The sequence below is a fragment of the Lampetra planeri genome, unplaced genomic scaffold (genome assembly GCF_965212315.1).
Source record: "Lampetra planeri unplaced genomic scaffold, kcLamPlan1.2.h2 scaffold_1232, whole genome shotgun sequence".
Lineage (NCBI taxonomy): Eukaryota > Metazoa > Chordata > Hyperoartia > Petromyzontiformes > Petromyzontidae > Lampetra > Lampetra planeri.
The window spans coordinates 7,501-31,634 of NW_027613947.1; the positions used below are offsets into that span (position 1 = coordinate 7,501).

The window sequence follows — 24,134 nt, forward strand, 5'->3', positions numbered from 1 at the left end:
CTGGCTAAAGTGGCCACTCGGGACAGAGTCATCTTGTTGGGTGACTTCAATGCCCGAGTTGGTCATGATGCTGGCACCTGGTCTGGAGTGATTGGAAGGCATGGGCCAGATCAGCTCAATAACAACGGTAGGAGGCTGCTAGATTTTTGTGCAGCCCATGGGCTTGTAATTACCAACACGCTCTTCCGGCATCGGCGCATCCACACAACATCATGGATGCATGCCGGGTCCAAGCAAGAACATCTGCTGGACTACGTAGTGACGGACCAGCGGATGCGAGCCCATGTCCTTGACACCAGGACCTACCGTGGAGCTGATCTGCCCTCTGACCATCGACTAGTCATCTGTAAGATGCGCCTGCCATTCTTCCACTCCGGTGGTGGGTGTACACCCAGGATCCCATTCCAACCAAAAGTGGCCTGGTCTAAGTTAGCTGATGAAAGTTGCAAGCGAGAATTTCATCATCGCTTGCAGCTGGGGTTGGCATCGTCCCCCACTCCACCTGATGTCGAGGGTAAATGGGCGAGGTTTAAGACTGTGACTCATGCAGCTGCAATGGCTGCTTTGGGTACGCGGTCCAGACCTCCCCGGGAACCCTGGCTGACGGAGGAGGTGTTCAGGTTAATTGAGAAAAAGCGACAGGCCCACTCTCATCGCCTACAGCATCCCACGTCAGAGAATGAGGAGGTTTACCGCAGCCTTCGCTCGGAGGTTCGGAGAGCCGTAAGGCGCTGTAAGGATGGGTGGTGGTCGCGGGTTGCTGAGGAGATGGAGTCTGCCTCAGTGGCCCGCGATCACAAATCACTATTTAACTCCATCAAAAAAGTAACCTGCAGCGCCACACCTATTACCATCATTAGAGGAAAAAACGGTGATCCAATCTCCGACCCCCAGGAACAGGTTTGCAGATTTGCTGAGCATTTCTGTGAGGTCCTGGGGGAGGGAAAATCTCTCAGCCAGGAAAACATCATGGCACAAAGTGGGGATAACCCTGCTGAGGCTGCGGTGCCTCAAATATTGGAAGAGGTCACCCCCTGTGAGTGGCTGGCTGAGGTACCGGCTGTTGAGGAAGTACTGAGGGCGATCCGGAGTCTGAGACCAGGGAAGGCACCGGGCAGAGATGATCTCCCAGGCGAAATGCTGAGGGAGGGTGGCGTTTGTGCACAGACTGCCCTATATGACATCATAACAACAGTCTGGACCACTGGACGGGTTCCGCAGGACTGGAAGGATGCCCTGGTGGTCCCCCTCTTTAAGAAGGGGGACCGCACAGACTGTAACAACTACAGGGGCATCTCACTCCTCAGTGTGCCGGGTAAGGTCCTGGCAAGGATTATTCAACATCGCCTTGCTAGGCATGCTGAGGAGAGGCTTGCGGAGCCCCAATGTGGTTTCAGGAAAGGGCGGTCCTGCACAGATGCCATATTTTCTGTCCGTCTGCTACAGCAGAGGTGTAGGGAATTCCAAAAAGACCTACATCTCTGCTTTATTGACCTGGTCAAGGCCTATGATACCATCAGTAGGACTGGGCTCTGGGTTGTTCTTCGTGCTTTCGGAGTCCCTGACCCTCTGCTCACGATCATTAAGGACCTTCATGATGGTGAGCGGGCCCGGGTAAAACTACGTGGCCGGGAGTCGGAGCCTTTCCCTGTACACCTTGGGGTGCGACAGGGATGTCCTCTGGCTCCCACATTATTTAACATCTATTTCGACTGCGTAGTTCGTGAAGCCTTCAATAGCTGTACCGGGGGAATTACCATTTGGTACAGATATAATGGGAGGCTGATCGACGCCCGGGTGCGATCAAGGGATGGCTCCCTATTGGTCAACCACGTTATGTATGCCGATGATTTGGTAATAGCTGCTCATTCAGAAGAGGAGTTGGAGACGCTGCTGCTGAGGCTGGAGTGTGCCACTAAGAGGTGGGGCCTTACCATCAGCCCCACCAAAACTAAGCACCTGCCTGGGTATTTTGTACCATCGGGCACTCCGCCCCCACAACTCCCAATCGGTGATGGGGCAGTTGTGGAGAGAGTAGAGAGTTTCCCATACCTGGGCAGTGTGCTCATGACCAGCTCCAGTTTATCAGCAGAGGTCTCACTCCGAATCAGTCGAGCGGCAATATCTTTTCATCGGTTGCGTAACGCTGTGTGGAAGCTACCTGGTCTGTCGCTCCGCACGAAGCTTCAGGTCTTCTCGGCCACGGTCATTCCCTCCCTTCTCTACGCTTGCGAAACGTGGACCCCCCTAGTGGAGCATCTTCGCCGGTTGGAAACATTTAGGCTGGCCTGCCTACGATCCATCCTGGGTTTGACCAGGCTGGATTGTGTGAGGAGCTCACAAGTCCTTGAAAGATCTGGGCAAAGTCCCATCAGTGAGCTCCTCCGGCAGGCAAGGCTGCGTTGGCTGGGTCATGTAGCCCGCATGCCCAGCCACCGCATGCCTAAACAGCTTTTGTTCGGCCGGATCGAGGGGGCTAAACGGGCGCGGCACGGGCTAGAGAAGAGATGGAGTGATGTGGTACAGGAGGACGTGGAGCTGAGTGGACTTGCCGATGACTGGTACCAGCGGTGTCAAGATCGGCCTCAGTGGAGGAGGCTCGTGAAGGACGCTACTGGGCAGTTGGAGGCAGTCGCCCTCCAACAACAACGGAGGGCGGAGGAGCGACGCTCACAACAACGAGCGGAGCGCCGGGTGGCTAAAGCACAGCAAGTTGGCACAGTAGGGGGCACAGGTGGTGCATCAGCCAGTCATCTCGGTCATCTCGGTCAGTCGACCCGTGGCACCTGGGTCTGCCCCGTGACCTCCTGCCAGCGGGCGTTCGACACTTCACGTGGCCTCAAGGTGCACATGGCCTGGCACAAGCGTCGTGGTGACGTCACCGCCACTTAGTGGCGAATGGCGGTTGTTGTTGTTGTTGTTGTGTGTGTGTGTGTGTGCACTGTGTGTGTGTGTGCACTGTGTGTGTGTGTGTGTATGTGTGTGTGTGTGTACACTGTATGTGTGTGTGTGTGTACACTGTGTGTGTATGTGTGTGTGTGTGTCACTGTATGTGTGTGTGTGTGTGCACCAGGCTGTGTGCGCACTGGTCGCTGCGCTGCTCCACTTTGCGTTCCTCGCCGCCTTCCTCTGGATGTTGCTGGAGGGCGTTCAGCTCTACGTCATGCTGGTGCAGGTAACCCGTTACCACGGCAACCGCGGCGTGACCCTGGGGTAACCACGGTAACTGTGTTGGTACCATGGCAAGTTGTAACCGTGGGGTAAGTTTTATCGCAATGGGGGTAACCTTGTTGTAACCATGGTAACCTGTTGTGACCATGGTAACCGTGTTGTGACCATGGTAACCGTGTTGGTACCATGGCAAGTTGTAACCGTGGGGTAAGTATTTTCGCAACGGGGGTAACCTTATCGTAACCCTGGTAACCTTATCGTAGCCATGGTAACGTGTTGTGACCATGGTAACCGTGCTAACCGTGTTGTGACCATGGTAACCGTGTTGTTACCATGGTAACCGCGGGGTGCAGGTGTTTGAGAGTTCCCGTTCACGTCGCCCATACTTCTACGCCATTGGCTACGGAGTCCCGGCCCTCATCGTCACGGCAACGGCAGCCTCACGTCCCCATGGATACGGGACTGAGCGCGCGTGAGCATCGCCATGGCAACCAGCCTCTCACTCACCCACTCAGCCACTCACTCACCCGCTCAGTCACCCACTCAGCCACTCACTCACCCACTCACCCACTCACTCACCCACCCACCCACTCACTCACCCACCCACTCACTCACCCACTCACTCACCCACCCACTCACTCACCCACTCACTCACCCACTCACTCACCCACTCACTCACCCACTCACTCACTCACCCACTCACTCACCCACTCACTCACCCACTCACTCACTCACCTACTCACTCACCCACTCACCCACCCACTCACTCACCCACTCACCCACTCACTCACTCACCCACCCACCCATGATACTACTACTACTGATGATGATACTACTGATGATGATGATACTACTACTGATGATGATGATACTACTACTGATGATGATGATACTACTACTACTACTGATGATGATGATGATACTACTACTGATGATGATGATACTACTACTGATGATGATGATACTACTACTACTACTGATGATGATGATGCTACTACTGATGATGATGATACTACTACTGATGATGATGATGATACTACTATTACTGATGATGATGACGATGCTTGTATGACTGATGATGATGATGCTACTACTGATGATGATGATGATGCTACTACTGATGATGATGATGCTACTACTGATGATGATGATGATGCTACTACTGATGATGATGATACTACTACTGATGATGATGATACTACTACTGATGATGATGATGATGATACTACTATTACTGATGATGATGATGATGCTTGTATGACTGATGATGATTCAGATGTTGGCTGAGCTATGAGGATGGAGTGATTTGGAGTTTCCTGGCTCCAGTGATCATCGTCATCGCGGTCAGAGAGTCAAGTACACTCTACACTGTACTCTACACTGTACTCTACACTGTACACTACACTGTACACTACACTGTACACTACACTGCACACTACACTGTACACTACACTATACACCACACTACACTACACTGCACACTACACTGTACTCTACACTGTACTCTACACTGTACTCTACACTGCACACTACACTGTACACTACACTGCACACTACACTGTACACTACACTGTACACTACACTGTACACTACACTATACACTGCACACTACACTGTACACTACACTGCACACTACACTGTACACTACACTGCACACTACACTGCACACTACACTGCACACTACACTGTACACTACACTGTACACTACACTGTACACTACACTGTACACTACACTGTACACTATACTACACTATACACTACACTATACACTACACTGCACACTACACTGCACACTACACTGTACACTACACTGCACACTACACTATACACTACACTGTACACTACACTATACACTACACTGTACACTACACTGTACACTACACTGTACACTACACTGTACACTATACTACACTATACACTACACTATACACTACACTGCACACTACACTGCACACTACACTGTACACTACACTGCACACTACACTGTACACTACACTGCACACTACACTGTACACTACACTGTACACTACACTATACACTACACTGTACACTACACTGCACACTACACTGTACACTACACTGTACACTATACTACACTATACACTACACTATACACTACACTGCACACTACACTGCACACTACACTGTACACTACACTGCACACTACACTGTACACTACACTGCACACTACACCGCACACTACACTGTACTCTACACTGTACTCTACACTGTACACTACACTGCACACTACACTGCACACTACACTGTACACTACACTATACACTACACTACACTACACACTACACTGTACACTACACTGCACACTACACTGCACACTACACTGTACACTGTACTCTACACTGTACTCTACACTGTACACTACACTGTACACTACACTGCACACTACACTATACACCACACTACACTGTACACTGCACACTACACTGTACACCACACTGTACACTACACTGCACACTACACTGTACACTACACTGCACACTACACTGCACACTACACTGCACACTACACTGCACACTACACTGTACACTACACTGCACACTACACTGTACACTACACTGTACACTACACTGTACACTACACTACACTATACACTGCACACTACACTGTACACTACACTGCACACTACACTGTACACTACACTGTACACTACACTGCACACTACACTGTACACTACACTGCACACTACACTGTACACTACACAGCACACCACACTGTACACTACACTGCACACTACACTGTACACTACACTGCACACTACACTGTACACTACACTGTACACTACACTATACACTACACTGTACACTACACTGCACACTACACTGTACACTACACTTCACACTACACTGTACACTACACTGTACACTACACTACACTATACACTGCACACTACACTGTACACTACACTGCACACTACACTGTACACTACACTGTACACTACACTATACACTACACTGCACACTACACTGTACACTACACTGCACACTACACTGTACACTACACTGCACACTACACTGTACACTACACTGCACACTACACTGCACACTACACTGTACACTACACTGTACACTACACTACACACTACACTGTACACTACACTGCACACTACACTGTACACTACACTGCACACCACACTGTACACTACACCGCACACTACACTGTACACTACACTGCACACTACACTGTACACTACACTGTACACTACACTATACACTACACTGTACACTACACTGCACACTACACTGTACACTACACTTCACACTACACTGTACACTACACTGTACACTACACTACACTATACACTGCACACTACACTGTACACTACACTGCACACTACACTGTACACTACACTGTACACTACACTATACACTACACTGCACACTACACTGTACACCACACTGCACACTACACTGTACACTACACTGCACACTACACTGTACACTACACTGTACACTACACTATACACTACACTGTACACTACACTGCACACTACACTGTACACTACACTGCACACTACACTGTACACTACACTGCACACTACACTGTACACTACACTGTACACTACACTATACACTACACTGTACACTACACTGCACACTACACTGTACACTACACTGTACACTACACTACACTATACACTGCACACTACACTGCACACTACACTATACACTACACTGTACACTACACTGTACACTACACTACACTATACACTACACTATACACTGTACACTACACTGTACACTACATTATACACTACACTGCACACTACACTGTACACTACACTGCACACTACACTGTACACTACACTGTACACAACACTATACACTACACTGTACACTACACTGCACACTACACTGTACACTACACTGTACACTACACTGCACACTACACTGCACACTACACTATACACTACACTGTACACTACACTGCACACTACACTGTACACTACACTATACACTACACTGTACACTACACTGCACACTACACTGTACACTACACTATACTATACACTGTACACTACACTATACACTACACTATACACTACACTATACACTACACTATACACTACACTATACACTACACTATACACTGTACACTACACTGTACACTACACTATACACTACACTATACACTGTACACTACACTATACACTACACTATACACTGTACACTACACTGTACACTACACTATACACTATACTATACACTGTACACTACACTATACACTACACTATACTATACACTATACACTACACTATACACTACACTATACACTACACTATACACTGTACACTACACTGTACACTACACTGCACTACTATGTGTACGTCTCACACTCTCCCGCCCTCTCTCCCCGTGTCTCTCTCCCCGTGTCTCTCTCCCCGTGTCTCTCTCCCCGTGTCTCTCTCCCCGTGTCTCTCTCTCCCCGTGTGTCTCTCTCCCCGTGTGTCTCTCCCCGTGTGTCTCTCCCCGTGTCTCTCCCCGTGTCTCTCCCCGTGTCTCTCTCTCCCCGTGTCTCTCTCTCCCCGTGTGTCTCTCCCCGTGTGTCTCTCCCCGTGTCTCTCCCCGTGTCTCTCCCCGTGTCTCTCTCCCCGTGTCTCTCCCCGTGTCTCTCTCCCCGTGTCTCTCTCCCCTCTCCCCGTGTCTCTCCCCGTGTCTCTCCCCGTGTCTCTCCCCGTGTCTCTCCCCCCCCGTATCTTTCTCCCCGTGTCTCTCTCCCCTCCCCGTGTCTCTCTCCGTGTCTCTCTCCCCGTGTCTCTCTCCCCTCTCCCCGTGTCTCTCCCCGTGTCTCTCCCCGTGTCTCTCCCCGTGTCTCTCCCCGTGTCTCTCCCCGTGTCTCTCCCCGTGTCTCTCCCCGTGTCTCTCCCCGTGTCTCTCTCCCCGTGTCTCTCCCCGTGTCTCTCCCCGTGTCTCTCCCCGTGTCTCTCTCCGTGTCTCTCCCCGTGTCTCTCCCCGTGTCTCTCCCCGTGTCTCTCCCCGTGTCTCTCTCCGTGTCTCTCTCCGTGTCTCTCCCCGTGTCTCTCTCCCCGTGTCTCTCCCCGTGTCTCTCTCCCCGTGTCTCTCTCCCCTCTCCCCGTGTCTCTCCCCGTGTCTCTCCCCGTGTCTCTCCCCGTGTCTCTCCCCCCCCGTATCTTTCTCCCCGTGTCTCTCTCCCCTCCCCGTGTCTCTCTCCGTGTCTCTCTCCCCGTGTCTCTCTCCCCTCTCCCCGTGTCTCTCCCCGTGTCTCTCCCCGTGTCTCTCCCCGTGTCTCTCCCCGTGTCTCTCCCCGTGTCTCTCCCCGTGTCTCTCCCCGTGTCTCTCCCCGTGTCTCTCTCTCCCCGTGTCTCTCCCCGTGTCTCTCCCCGTGTCTCTCCCCGTGTCTCTCCCCGTGTCTCTCTTCGTGTCTCTCCCCGTGTCTCTCCCCGTGTCTCTCTTCGTGTCTCTCTTCGTGTCTCTCTTCGTGTCTCTCCCCGTGTCTCTCCCCGTCTCTCTCCCCGTGTCTCTCTCCGTGTCTCTCCCCGTCTCTCTCCCCGTGTCTCTCCCCGTGTCTCTCTCCCCGTGTCTCTCCCCGTGTCTCTCCCCGTGTCTCTCCCCGTGTCTCTCCCCGTGTCTCTCTCCGTGTCTCTCTCCCCGTGTCTCTCCCCGTGTCTCTCCCCGTGTCTCTCCCCGTGTCTCTCCCCGTGTCTCTCCCCGTGTCTCTCCCCGTGTCTCTCTCCCCGTGTCTCTCCCCGTGTCTCTCCCCGTGTCTCTCCCCGTGTCTCTCCCCGTGTCTCTCCCCGTGTCTCTCTCCGTGTCTCTCTCCCCGTGTCTCTCCCCGTGTCTCTCCCCGTGTCTCTCTCCGTGTCTCTCTCCGCGTCTCTCTCCGTGTCTCTCCCCGTGTCTCTCCCCGTGTCTCTCCCCGTGTCTCTCTCCCCGTGTCTCTCCCCGTGTCTCTCCCCGTGTCTCTCTCCCCGTGTCTCTCCCCGTGTCTCTCTCCCCGTGTCTCTCTCCGTGTCTCTCTCCGTGTCTCTCTCCCCGTGTCTCTCTCCGTGTCTCTCTCCGTGTCTCTCCCCGTGTCTCTCCCCGTGTCTCTCTCCGTGTCTCTCTCCCCGTGTCTCTCTCCGTGTCTCTCTCCGTGTCTCTCTCCCCGTGTCTCTCTCCGTGTCTCTCCCCGTGTCTCTCCCCGTGTCTCTCCCCGTGTCTCTCTCCGTGTCTAGGTGAACGTGGGGTTCCTCACGTTGACTCTCTACAAGATGATTCGTCACTCGTCCCACGTCAAGCCTGTGTCTGGCAACACGGGAAGTCTCCGGTGAGACAGGGAGAGAGACACTACACTACGCTATACACTACTACACTACACTATACACTACACTATACACTACTACACTACACTATACACTATACACTACACTACACTATACACTACACTATACACTACACTATACACTACACTATACACTACACTATACACTACTACACTACACTATACACTACACTATACACTACACTATACACTATACACTACACTATACACTACACTACACTACACTATACACTACTACACTACACTATACACTAATACACTACTACACTACACTATACACTACACTATACACTACACTATACACTACACTATACACTACTACACTACACTATACACTACACTATACACTACACTATACACTACACTACACTATACACTACTACACTACACTATACACTACACTATACACTACACTATACACTACTACTATACACTACACTATACACTACACTATACACTACTACACTACACTATACACTACACTACACTATACACTACACTATACACTACTACACTACACTATACACTACACTATACACTACACTACACTATACACTACACTATACACTACACTATATATACACTACACTATACACTACACTATACACTACACTATACACTACACTATACACTACTACACTATACTATACACTACACTATACACTACACTATACACTACACTATACACTACTACACTACACTATACACTACACTATACACTACTACACTATACACTACTACACTACACTATACACTACTACACTACACTATACACTACTACACTACACTATACACTACTACACCTATACACTACACTATACACTACTACACTATACACTACTACACTACACTATACACTACTACACTACACTATACACTACTACACTACACTATACACTACTACACTACACTATACACTACACTATACACTACACACTACACTATACACTACACTATACACTACTACACTACACTATACACTACTACACTACACTATACACTACTACACTACACTATACACTACTACACTACACTATACACTACTACACTACACTATACACTACTACACTACACTATACACTACTACACTACACTACACACTACTACACTACACTATACACTACTACACTACTACACTACACTATACACTACACTATACACTACACTATACACTACACTATACACTACACTATACACTACACTATACACTACACTATACACTACACTATACACTACACTATACACTACACTATACACTACTACACTACACTATACACTACTACACTACACTATACACTACTACACTACACTATACACTACTACACTACACTATACACTACTACACTACACTATACACTACTACACTACACTATACACTACTACACTACACTATACACTACTACACTACACTATACACTACTACACTACACTATACACTACTACACTACACTATACACTACTACACTACACTATACACTACTACACTACACTATACACTACTACACTATACACTACTACACTACACTATACACTACTACACTATACACTACTACACTACTACACTACACTATACACTACACTACACTATACACTACACTATACACTACACTATACACTACACTATACACTACACTATACACTACACTATACACTACTACACTACACTATACACTACTACACTACACTATACACTACACTATACACTACTACACTACACTATACACTACACTATACACTACTACACTACACTACACTATACACTACTACACTACACTATACACTACTACACTACACTACACTATACACTACACACTACACTATACACTACACTATACACTACTACACTACACTATACACTACTACACTATACACTACTACACTACACTATACACTACTACACTACACTATACACTACACTATACACTACACTATACACTACACTACACACTACACTACACTATATATACACTACACTATACACTACACTATACACTACACTATACACTACACTATACACTACACTATACACTACTACACTACACTATACACTACTACACTACACTATACACTACTACACTACACTATACACTACTACACTATACACTACTACACTACACTATACACTACTACACTACACTATACACTACTACACTACACTATACACTACACTACACTATACACTACACTATACACTACACACTACACACTACACTATACACTATACACTACATTATACACTACACTCAGTCACTCACCCACCCACCCACTCACTCACCCACCCACCCACCCACTCACCCACTCACCCACCCACCCACTCACCCACCCACCCACTCACCCACCCACTCACTCACCCACCCACCCACCCACCCACTCACCCACCCACCCACCCACCCACTCACCCACCCACCCACCCACTCACCCACCCACCCACTCACCCACCCACTCACCCACCCACCCACCCACTCACCCACCCACCCACTCACCCACTCACCCACCCACTCACCCACCCACCCACCCACTCACCCACCCACCCACCCACTCACCCACCCACCCACTCACCCACCCACCCACTCACCCACCCACTCACCCACCCACCCACTCACCCACTCACTCAACCACCCACTCACCCACCCACCCACCCACCCACCCACCCACCCACTCACCCACCCACTCACCCACCCACTCACCCACCCACCCACTCACCCACCCACCCACCCACTCACCCACCCACTCACCACCCACTCACCCACCCACCCACCCACTCACCCACTCACTCAACCACCCACCCACCCACCCACCCACCCACTCACTCACCCACTCACTCACCCACTCACCCACCCACTCACCCACCCACTCACCCACCCACCCACTCACCCACCCACCCACTCACCCACCCACTCACCCACCCACTCACCCACCCACTCACCCACCCACCCACCCACCCACTCACCCACCCACCCACCCACCCACTCACCCACCCACCCACTCACCCACTCACTCAACCACCCACTCACCCACCCACCCACTCACCCACCCACCCACCCACCCACCCACCCACTCACCCACCCACTCACCCACCCACCCACTCACCCACCCACCCACCCACTCACCCACCCACCCACTCACCACCCACTCACCCACCCACCCACCCACTCACCCACTCACTCACACCACCCACCCACCCACCCACCCACTCACTCACCCACTCACTCACCCACTCACCCACCCACTCACCCACCCACTCACCCACCCACCCACTCACCCACCCACCCACTCACCCACCCACTCACCCACCCACCCTCTCACCCACCCACCCACCCACTCACCCACCCACCCACTCACCCACCCACCCACCCACTCACCCACCCACCCTCTCACCCACCCACCCACCCACTCTCCCAACAGCTCATGGACTCTGGGTTGTGCTTCTCTGCTCTGCTTGTTGGGGCTCACCTGGACCTTCGGCCTTCTCTTTGTGAGCCGCGGAAGCCTGCCACTCGCCTACCTCTTCACTATCCTCAACTCGGCCCAGGGGGTGTTCATCTTCACGTTCCACTGTCTCATGCAGAAGAAGGTGAGTGGGTGGGTGGGTGGGTGAGTGGGTGAGTGGGTGGGTGAGTGGGTGAGTGGGTGGGTGGGTGGGTGCGTGGGTCGGTGGGTGAGTGGGTGAGTGGGTGGGTGAGTGGGTGGGTGGGTCGGTGGGTGAGTGGGTGGGTGGGTGGGTGAGTGGGTGCGTGGGTGGGTGGGTGGGTGAGTGAGTGAGTGAGTGAGTGGGTGGATGGGTGGGTGAGTGGGTGAGTGGGTGGGTGGGTGGGTGAGTGGGTGGGAGGGTGGGTGGGTGGGTGAGTGAGTGAGTGAGTGAGTGGGTGGATGGGTGGGTGGGTGAGTGGGTGAGTGGGTGGGTGAGTGGGTGGGAGGGTGGGTGGGTGAGTGGGTGGGTGGGTGGGTGAGTGGGTGGGAGGGTGGGTGGGTGGGTGAGTGAGTGAGTGAGTGGGTGGGTGGATGGGTGGGTGGGTGAGTGGGTGGGAGGGTGGGTTGGTGGGTGAGTGAGTGAGTGAGTGGGTGGGTGGGTGGGTGAGTGGGTGGGTGGGTGAGTGGGTGGGTGGGTGGGTGAGTGAGTGGGTGAGTGGGTGGGTGGGTGGGTGGGTGGGTGAGTGGGTGGGTGGGTGAGTGGGTGGGTGGGTGAGTGGGTGGGTGGGTCGGTGAGTGGGTGGGTGAGTGGGTGGGTGGGTGAGTGAGTGGGTGAGTGGGTGGGTGGGTGAGTGGGTGAGTGGGTGGGTGGGTGAGTGGGTGGGTGGGTGAGTGGGTGGGTGGGTGAGTGGGTGGGTGGGTGGGTGCGTCGGTGGGTGAGTGGGTGGGTGAGTGGGTGGGTGGGTGGGTGGGTGAGTGAGTGAGTGAGTGGGTGGATGGGTGGGTGGGTGAGTGGGTGAGTGGGTGGGTGGGTGGGTGAGTGGGTGGGAGGGTGGGTGGGTGGGTGAGTGAGTGAGTGGGTGGGTGGGTGGGTGAGTGGGTGGGTGGGTGAGTGGGTGGGTGGGTGAGTGAGTGGGTGAGTGGGTGGGTGGGTGGGTGAGTGGGTGGGTGAGTGGGTGGGTGGGTGAGTGGGTGGGTGAGTGGGTGGGTGGGTGAGTGAGTGGGTGAGTGGGTGGGTGGGTGAGTGGGTGAGTGGGTGGGTGGGTGAGTGGGTGGGTGGGTGAGTGGGTGGGTGGGTGAGTGGGTGGGTGGGTGGGTGCGTCGGTGGGTGAGTGGGTGAGTGGGTGGGTGAGTGGGTGGGTGGGTGGGTGGGTGAGTGAGTGAGTGAGTGGGTGGATGGGTGGGTGGGTGAGTGGGTGAGTGGGTGGGTGGGTGGGTGAGTGGGTGGGTGGGAGGGTGGGTGGGTGGGTGAGTGAGTGAGTGAGTGGGTGGGTGGGTGGGTGAGTGGGTGGGTGGGTGAGTGGGTGGGTGGGTGAGTGAGTGGGTGAGTGGGTGGGTGGGTGGGTGAGTGGGTGGGTGGGTGAGTGGGTGGGTGGGTGAGTGGGTGGGTGAGTGGGTGGGTGGGTGAGTGAGTGGGTGAGTGGGTGGGTGGGTGGGTGAGTGGGTGGGTGGGTGAGTGGGTGGGTGGGTGAGTGGGTGGGTGGGTGGGAGTGGGTGGGGTGGGTGGGTGCGTCGGTGGGTGAGTGGGTGAGTGGGTGGGTGAGTGGGTGGATGGGTGGGTGGGTGAGTGGGTGAGTGGGTGGGTGGGTGGGTGAGTGGGTGGGAGGGTGGGTGGGTGGGTGAGTGAGTGAGTGAGTGGGTGGGTGGGTGGGTGAGTGGGTGGGTGGGTGAGTGAGTGGGTGAGTGGGTGGGTGGGTGGGTGAGTGAGTGAGTGAGTGGGTGGGTGGGTGAGTGGGTGAGTGGGTGGGTGGGTGGGTGAGTGGGTGGGAGGGTGGGTGGGTGGGTGAGTGAGTGAGTGAGTGGGTGGGTGGGTGGGTGAGTGGGTGGGTGGGTGAGTGAGTGGGTGAGTGGGTGAGTGGGTGGGTGGGTGAGTGGGTGGGTGGGTGAGTGGGTGGGTGGGTGAGTGGGTGGGTGGGTGGGTGGGTGAGTGAGTGGGTGAGTGGGTGGGTGGGTGAGTGGGTGGGTGGGTGAGTGGGTGGGTGCGTCGGTGGGTGAGTGGGTGGGTGGGTGAGTGGGTGGGTGAGTGTTTGAGTGGGTGGGTGACAAAGAAATGATGAGTCTATCATTTTAATGGTAGGTTTATTTGAACAGTGAGAGACAGAATAACAACAACTGTGTGTGTGTGTGACTGTGTGACTGTGTGTGTGTGTGTCACTGTGTGTGTGTGTGACTGTGTGACTGTGTGTGTGTGTGTCACTGTGTGTGTGTGTGACTGTGTGACTGTGTGTGTGTGTGTCACTGTGTGTGTGTGTGACTGTGTGACTGTGTGTGTGTGTGTCACTGTGTGTGTGTGTGACTGTGTGACTGTGTGTGTGTGTGTCACTGTGTGTGTGTGTGACTGTGTGACTGTGTGTGTGTGTGTCACTGTGTGTGTGTGTGACTGTGTGACTGTGTGTGTGTGTGTCACTGTGTGTGTGTGTGACTGTGTGACTGTGTGTGTGTGTGTCACTGTGTGTGTGTGTGACTGTGTGACTGTGTGTGTGTGTGTCACTGTGTGTGTGTGTGACTGTGTGACTGTGTGTGTGTGTGTCACTGTGTGTGTGTGTGACTGTGTGACTGTGTGTGTGTGTGTCACTGTGTGTGTGTGTGACTGTGTGACTGTGTGTGTGTGTGTCACTGTGTGTGTGTGTGACTGTGTGACTGTGTGTGTGTGTGTCACTGTGTGTGTGTGTGACTGTGTGACTGTGTGTGTGTGTGTCACTGTGTGTGTGTGTGACTGTGTGACTGTGTGTGTGTGTGTCACTGTGTGTGTGTGTGACTGTGTGACTGTGTGTGTGTGTGTCACTGTGTGTGTGTGTGACTGTGTGACTGTGTGTGTGTGTGTCACTGTGTGTGTGTGTGACTGTGTGACTGTGTGTGTGTGTGTCACTGTGTGTGTGTGTCACTGTGTGACTGTGTGTGTGTGTGTCACTGTGTGTGTGTGTGACTGTGTGACTGTGTGTGTGTGTGTCACTGTGTGTGTGTGTGACTGTGTGACTGTGTGTGTGTGTGTCACTGTGTGTGTGTGTCACTGTGTGACTGTGTGTGTGTGTGTCACTGTGTGTGTGTCACTGTGTGACTGTGTGTGTGTGTGTCACTGTGTGTGTGTGTGACTGTGTGACTGTGTGTGTGTGTGTCACTGTGTGTGTGTGTGACTGTGTGACTGTGTGTGTGTGTGTCACTGTGTGTGTGTGTGACTGTGTGACTGTGTGTGTGTGTGTCACTGTGTGTGTGTGTGACTGTGTGACTGTGTGTGTGTGTGTCACTGTGTGTGTGTGTCACTGTGTGACTGTGTGTGTGTGTGTCACTGTGTGTGTGTCACTGTGTGACTGTGTGTGTGTGTGTCACTGTGTGTGTGTGTGACTGTGTGACTGTGTGTGTGTGTGTCACTGTGTGTGTGTGTCACTGTGTGACTGTGTGTGTGTGTCACTGTGTGTGTGTGTGACTGTGTGACTGTGTGTGTGTGTGACTGTGTGTGTGTGTGACTGTGTGTGTGTGTGTCACTGTGTGTGTGTGTCACTGTGTGTGTGTGTGACTGTGTGACTGTGTGTGTGACTGTGTGACTGTGTGTGTGTGTGACTGTGTGTGTGTGTGACTGTGTGTGTGTGTGTCACTGTGTGTGTGTGTCACTGTGTGTGTGTGTGACTGTGTGACTGTGTGTGTGTGACTGTGTGTGTGTGTGACTGTGTGTGTGTGTGACTGTGTGTGTGTGTGACTGTGTGACTGTGTGTCACTGTGTGTGTCTGTGTGTGTGTCACTGTGTGTCACTGTGTGTGTGTCACTGTGTCACTGTGTGTGTCACTGTGTGTCACTGTGTGTCACTGTGACTGTGTGTGTGTGTGTCACTGTGTGTGTGACTGTGTGTGTGTGTCACTGTGTGTCACTGTGTGTCTCTGTCTGTGTGTGTGTGACTGTGTGTGTCTGTGTGTGTCTGTGTGTGTGTGTCACTGTGTGTCACTGTGACTGTGTGTGTGTGTGTCACTGTGTGTGTCACTGTGTGTGTGACTGTGTGTGTGTGTCACTGTGTGTCACTGTGTGTATTTGTCTGTGTGTGTGTCACTGTGTGTCACTGTGTGTCTCTGTCTGTGTGTGTGTGACTGTGTGTGTCTGTGTGTGGGTGTGTCACTGTGTGTCACTGTGTGTGTGTGTCACTGTGTGTGTGTGTCACTGTGTGTGTCACTGTGTGTGACTGTGTGTGTGTGTCACTGTGTGTCACTGTGTGTCTCTGTCTGTGTGTGTGTCACTGTGTGTGTCTGTGTGTCACTGTGTCACTGTGTGTGTCACTGTGTGTCTCTGTGTGTCTCTGTCTGTGTGTGTGTGTCACTGTGTCACTGTGTGTGTCACTGTGTGTGTGTCACTGTGTGTCTCTGTCTGTGTGTGTGTGTGTCACTGTGTCACTGTGTGTGTCACTGTGTGTGTGTCACTGTGTGTGTCACTGTGTGTCTCTGTGTGTCTCTGTCTGTGTGTGTGTGTCACTGTGTCACTGTGTGTGTCACTGTGTGTGTGTCACTGTGTGTCTCTGTCTGTGTGTGTGTGTCACTGTGTCACTGTGTGTGTCACTGTGTGTGTGTCACTGTGTGTCTCTGTCTGTGTGTGTGTGACTGTGTGTGTGTGTCACTGTGTCACTGTGTGTGTCACTGTGTGTGTGTCACTGTGTGTCACTGTGTGTCTCTGTCTGTGTGTGTGTGTGTCACTGTGTCACTGTGTGTGTCACTGTGTGTGTCACTGTGTGTGTCACTGTGTCACTGTGTGTGTCACTGTGTGTGTCACTGTGACTGTGTCTAGGTGCGTAAGGAATACGCGAGGTTTCTGAGCCGCTTCTGCCCCGGCCTGGCCAGGCTGGGTGACTCGTTCACGTCCACCACCACCACCAACCCCAACTCCACCACCAACTCGTCCCTCCACTCCTCCACACGCGGCTCCTCCACACGGGTAGAGAGATGCACACTCACTCACTCAGTCACTCACTCAGTCACTCACTCAGTCACTCACTCAGTCACTCACTCAGTCAGTCACTCACCCACTCACTCACCCAGTCACTCACACAGTCAGTCACTCAGTCACTCACTCACTCACTCAGTCACTCACTCAGTCACTCACTCAGTCACTCACTCACTCAGTCACTCACTCACTCACTCAGTCACTCACTCGGTCACTCACTCAGTCACTCACTTACTCACTCAGTCACTCACTTACTCACTCAGTCACTCACACAGTCACTCACTCAGTCACTCACTCAGTCACTCACTCACTCAGTCACTCACTTACTCACTCAGTCACTCACCCAGTCACTCACTCAGTCACTCACTCACTCGGTCACTCACTCAGTCACTCACTTACTCACTCAGTCACTCACTCAGTCAGTCACTCACCCACTCACTCACCCAGTCACTCACACAGTCAGTCACTCAGTCACTCACTCACTCAGTCACTCACTCAGTCACTCAGTCACTCAGTCACTCACTCACTCAGTCACTCAGTCACTCACTCACTCAGTCACTCACTCAGTCACTCAGTCACTCAGTCACTCACTCACTCAGTCACTCAGTCACTCACTCAGTCACTCACTTACTCACTCACTCAGTCACTCAGTCACTCACTCACTCAGTCACTCAGTCACTCACTCACTCAGTCACTCACTCAGTCACTCACTCAGTCACTCACTTACTCACTCAGTCACTCACCCAGTCAGTCACTCACCCACTCACTCACCCAGTCACTCACACAGTCAGTCACTCAGTCACTCACTCACTCAGTCACTCACTCAGTCACTCACTTACTCACTCAGTCACTCACTCAGTCACTCACTCAGTCACTCACTTACTCACTCAGTCACTCACCCAGTCAGTCACTCACCCACTCACTCACCCAGTCACTCACATAGTCAGTCACTCAGTCACTCACTCACTCAGTCACTCACTCAGTCACTCACTTACTCACTCAGTCACTCACTCAGTCACTCACCCAGTCAGTCACTCACTTACTCACTCACCCAGTCACTCACACAGTCAGTCACTCAGTCACTCAGTCACTCAGTCACTCACTCACACAGTCACTCACTCACACAGTCACTCACTCAGTCACTCAGTCAGTCACTCACTCACACAGTCACTCAGTCACTCACTCACACAGTCACTCACTCAGTCACTCACTCAGTCACTCACTCACACAGTCACTCACTCAGTCACTCACCCAGTCAGTCACTCACATACTCACTCAGTCACTCACTTACTCACTCACCCAGTCACTCACACAGTCAGTCACTCAGTCACTCACTCACACAGTCACTCAGTCACTCACTCACTCAGTCACTCACTCACACAGTCACTCAGTCACTCACTCACTCAGTCACCCAGTCACTCACTCACACAGTCACTCACTCAGTCACTCACTCAGTCACTCAGTCACTCACTCACACAGTCACTCACTCAGTCACTCACTTACTCACTCAGTCACTCACTCAGTCAGTCACTCACTTACTCACTCACCCAGTCACTCACACAGTCAGTCACTCAGTCACTCACTCACACAGTCACTCAGTCACTCACTCACTCACTCAGTCACTCACTCACTCAGTCACCCAGTCACTCACTCACACAGTCAGTCACTCAGTCACTCACTCACTCAGTCACTCACTCACTCACTCAGTCACTCACACAGTCAGTCACTCAGTCACTCACTCACACAGTCACTCAGTCACTCACTCACTCAGTCACTCAGTCACTCACTCACTCAGTCACCCAGTCACTCACACAGTCACTCACTCACTCAGTCACTCACTCACACAGTCACTCACTCAGTCACTCACTCACTCACTCAGTCACTCACTCACTCAGTCACCCAGTCACTCACTCACACAGTCACTCACACAGTCACTCACACAGTCACTCACTCACTCAGTCACTCACTCACACAGTCACTCACTCAGTCACTCACTCACTCAGTCACTCACTCAGTCACTCACTTACTCACTCAGTCACTCACTCAGTCACTCACTCACTTACTCACTCAGTCACTCACCCAGTCAGTCACTCACTTACTCACTCAGTCACTCACTTACTCACTCACCCAGTCACTCACACAGTCAGTCACTCAGTCACTCACTCACACAGTCACTCAGTCACTCACTCAGTCACCCAGTCACTCACTCACACAGTCACTCACTCAGTCACTCAGTCAGTCACTCACTCACACTCAGTCACTCACTCAGTCACTCACTCAGTCACTCACTTACTCACTCAGTCACTCACCCAGTCAGTCACTCACTTACTCACTCACCCAGTCACTCACACAGTCAGTCACTCAGTCACTCACTCACACAGTCACTCAGTCACTCACTCACTCACTCACTCACCCAGTCACTCACTCACACAGTCACTCACTCAGTCACTCACTCACTCACACAGTCACTCACTCAGTCACTCACCCAGTCAGTCACTCACTTACTCACTCAGTCACTCACTTACTCACTCACTCAGTCACTCACACAGTCAGTCACTCAGTCACTCACTCACACAGTCACTCAGTCACTCACTCACTCAGTCACTCACTCACACAGTCACTCAGTCACTCACTCACACAGTCACTCAGTCACTCACTCACTCAGTCACCCAGTCACTCAGTCACCCAGTCACTCACTCAGTCACTCACTCACACAGTCACTCAGTCACTCACTCAGTCACCCAGTCACTCACTCACACAGTCACTCACTCAGTCACTCACTCAGTCACTCAGTCACTCACTCACACAGTCACTCATTCAGTCACTCACTTACTCAGTCAGTCACTCAGTCACTCACCTAGTCACCCAGTCACTCACTCAGTCACTCACCCAGTCAGTCACTCAGTCACTCACTCACCCAGTCACTCACTCAGTCACTCACCCACTCACTGTCACTCAGTCACTCACTCACTCACCCAGTCACTCACTCACTCACCCACTCACTCACCCACTCACTCAGTCACTCACTCAGTCAGTCACTCAGTCACTCAGTCACTCACTCACCCAGTCACTCACTCAGTCACTCACCCAGTCACTCAGTCACTCACTCACCCAGTCACTCACTCAGTCACTCACCCACTCACTGTCACTCAGTCACTCACTCACTCACCCAGTCACTCACCCACTCACTCAGTCACTCACTCAGTCAGTCACTCAGTCACTCACTCACCCAGTCACTCACCCAGTCACTCAGTCACTCAGTCACTCAGTCACTCACTCACCCAGTCACTCACTCAGTCACTCACCCACTCACTGTCACTCAGTCACTCACCCACTCACTCAGTCAGTCACTCAGTCATTCACTCAGTCACTCACTCACCCAGTCACTCACTCAGTCACTCAGTCACTCACTCACCCAGTCACTCACTCTCTCACCAAACCACCCACTCACACAGAGAGATGCTACTACTGATGATGATGATGCTACTACTGATGATGATGCTACTACTACTGATGATGATGCTACTGATGATGATGATGATGCTACTGATGATGATGATGCTACTACTGATGATGATGCTACTGATGATGATAATGATGATACTACTACTGATGATGATGCTACTGATGATGATGATGATGCTACTACTGATGATGATGATGATGCTACTACTGATGATGATGATGCTACTGATGATGATGATGCTACTACTGATGATGATGATGATGCTACTACTGATGATGATGCTACTACTGATGATGATGATGCTACTACTGATGATGATGATGCTACTACTGATGATGATGATGCTACTACTGATGATGATGATGCTACTACTGATGATGATGATGCTACTACTGATGATGATGATGCTACTACTGATGATGATGATGCTACTACTGATGATGATGATACTACTGATGATGATGATGATGCTACTACTGATGATGATGATGATGCTACTACTGATGATGATGATGCTACTACTGATGATGATGATGCTACTACTGATGATGATGATGCTACTACTGATGATGATGATGATGCTACTACTGATGATGATGATACTACTGATGATGATGATGCTACTACTGATGATGATGATACTACTGATGATGATGATGCTAATACTGATGATGATGCTACTACTGATGATGATGATACTACTGATGATGATGATGCTAATACTGATGATGATGCTACTACTGATGATGATGATGATGATACTGATGATGATGATGATGATGCTACTACTGATGATGATGATGATGCTACTGATGATGATGATGATGCTACTACTGATGATGATGATGATGCTACTACTGATGATGATGATGCTAATACTGATGATGATGCTACTACTGATGATGATGATGCTACTACTGATGATGATGATGATGATGCTACTACTGATGATGATGATGATGCTACTGATGATGATGATGATGCTACTACTGATGATGATGATGATGCTACTACTGATGATGATGATGATGCTACTACTGATGATGATGATGCTACTACTGATGATGATGATGATGCTGCTACTGATGATGATGATGATGCTACTACTGATGATGATGATGATGCTACTACTGATGATGATGATGATGCTACTACTGATGATGATGATGATGCTACTACTGATGATGATGATGCTACTACTGATGATGATGATGATGCTGCTACTGATGATGATGATGATGCTACTACTGATGATGATGATGATGCTACTACTGATGATGATGATGCTACTACTGATGATGATGATGATGCTACTACTGATGATGATGATGATGCTGCTACTGATGATGATGATGATGCTACTACTGATGATGATGATGATGCTACTACTGATGATGATGATGATGCTACTACTGATGATGATGATGATGCTACTACTGATGATGATGATGCTACTACTGATGATGATGATGATGCTGCTACTGATGATGATGATGATGCTACTACTGATGATGATGATGATGCTACTACTGATGATGATGATGCTACTACTGATGATGATGATGCTACTACTGATGATGATGATGATGATGCTACTGATGATGATGATGATGATGCTTCTCTCAGGGTCTCCTGATGCGTGGATCTAAAGTGAACTTCAGCAAAGTCTCAGACTCGGATAGCTCCATCCAAAATTCCACGCCTGCAGAGCGTACGTACCAGGCTAGGTGCACGGCTGAGTCTGTGGGTGACAGTGTTGAGTCTGTGGGTGTGGTACCAGGCTAGGTGCACGGCTGAGTCTGTGGGTGGCAGTGCTGAGTCTGTGGGTGTGGTACCAGGCTAGGTGCACTGCTGAGTCTGTGGGTGACAGTGTTGAGTCTGTGGGTGTGGTACCAGGCTAGGTGCACGGCTGAGTCTGTGGGTGACAGTGCTGAGTCTGTGGGTGTGGTACCAGGCTAGGTGCACGGCTGAGTCTGTGGGTGGCAGTGCTGAGTCTGTGGGTGTGGTACCAGGCTAGGTGCACGGCTGAGTCTGTGGGTGGCAGTGCTGAGTCTGTGGGTGTGGTACCAGGCTAGGTGCACGGCTGAGTCTGTGGGTGACAGTGTTGAGTCTGTGGGTGTGGTACCAGGCTAGGTGCACGGCTGAGTCTGTGGGTGGCAGTGCTGAGTCTGTGGGTGTGGTACCAGGCTAGGTGCACTGCTGAGTCTGTGGGTGGCAGTGCTGAGTCTGTGGGTGTGGTACCAGGCTAGGTGCACGGCTGAGTCTGTGGGTGGCAGTGCTGAGTCTGTGGGTGTGGTACCAGGCTAGGTGCACTGCTGAGTCTGTGGGTGACAGTGCTGAGTCTGTGGGTGTGGTACCAGGCTAGGTGCACGGCTGAGTCTGTGGGTGGCAGTGCTGAGTCTGTGGGTGTGGTACCAGGCTAGGTGCACGGCTGAGTCTGTGGGTGGCAGTGCTGAGTCTGTGGGTGTGGTACCAGGCTAGGTGCACGGCTGAGTCTGTGGGTGGCAGTGCTGAGTCTGTGGGTGGCAGTGCTGAGTCTGTGGGTGTGGTACCAGGCTAGGTGCACTGCTGAGTCTGTGGGTGGCAGTGCTGAGTCTGTGGGTGTGGTACCAGGCTAGGTGCACGGCTGAGTCTGTGGGTGACAGTG

The 24,134-nt window shown here is 51.5% G+C and overlaps 1 protein-coding gene across 1 annotated transcript in view; it reads left to right on the forward strand.

Moving 5' to 3' along the window:
* The window catches only part of LOC144738935 (adhesion G protein-coupled receptor L3-like), a 28,775-nt gene extending 4,647 nt beyond the window's left edge, over window positions 1–24,128 (forward strand). Inside the window, exons 2-8 of the mRNA XM_078621931.1 lie at window positions 3,074–3,175; window positions 3,525–3,643; window positions 4,448–4,514; window positions 9,365–9,456; window positions 12,877–13,045; window positions 17,866–18,012; window positions 23,114–24,128. Of these exons, the coding sequence (XP_078478057.1) occupies window positions 3,134–3,175; window positions 3,525–3,643; window positions 4,448–4,514; window positions 9,365–9,456; window positions 12,877–13,045; window positions 17,866–18,012; window positions 23,114–23,272 (795 nt within the window). The 5' untranslated portion in view covers window positions 3,074–3,133 and the 3' untranslated portion in view covers window positions 23,273–24,128. The remainder of the gene's footprint in view (window positions 1–3,073; window positions 3,176–3,524; window positions 3,644–4,447; window positions 4,515–9,364; window positions 9,457–12,876; window positions 13,046–17,865; window positions 18,013–23,113) is intronic.
* The last annotated feature ends 6 nt before the right edge of the window (window positions 24,129–24,134 follow it).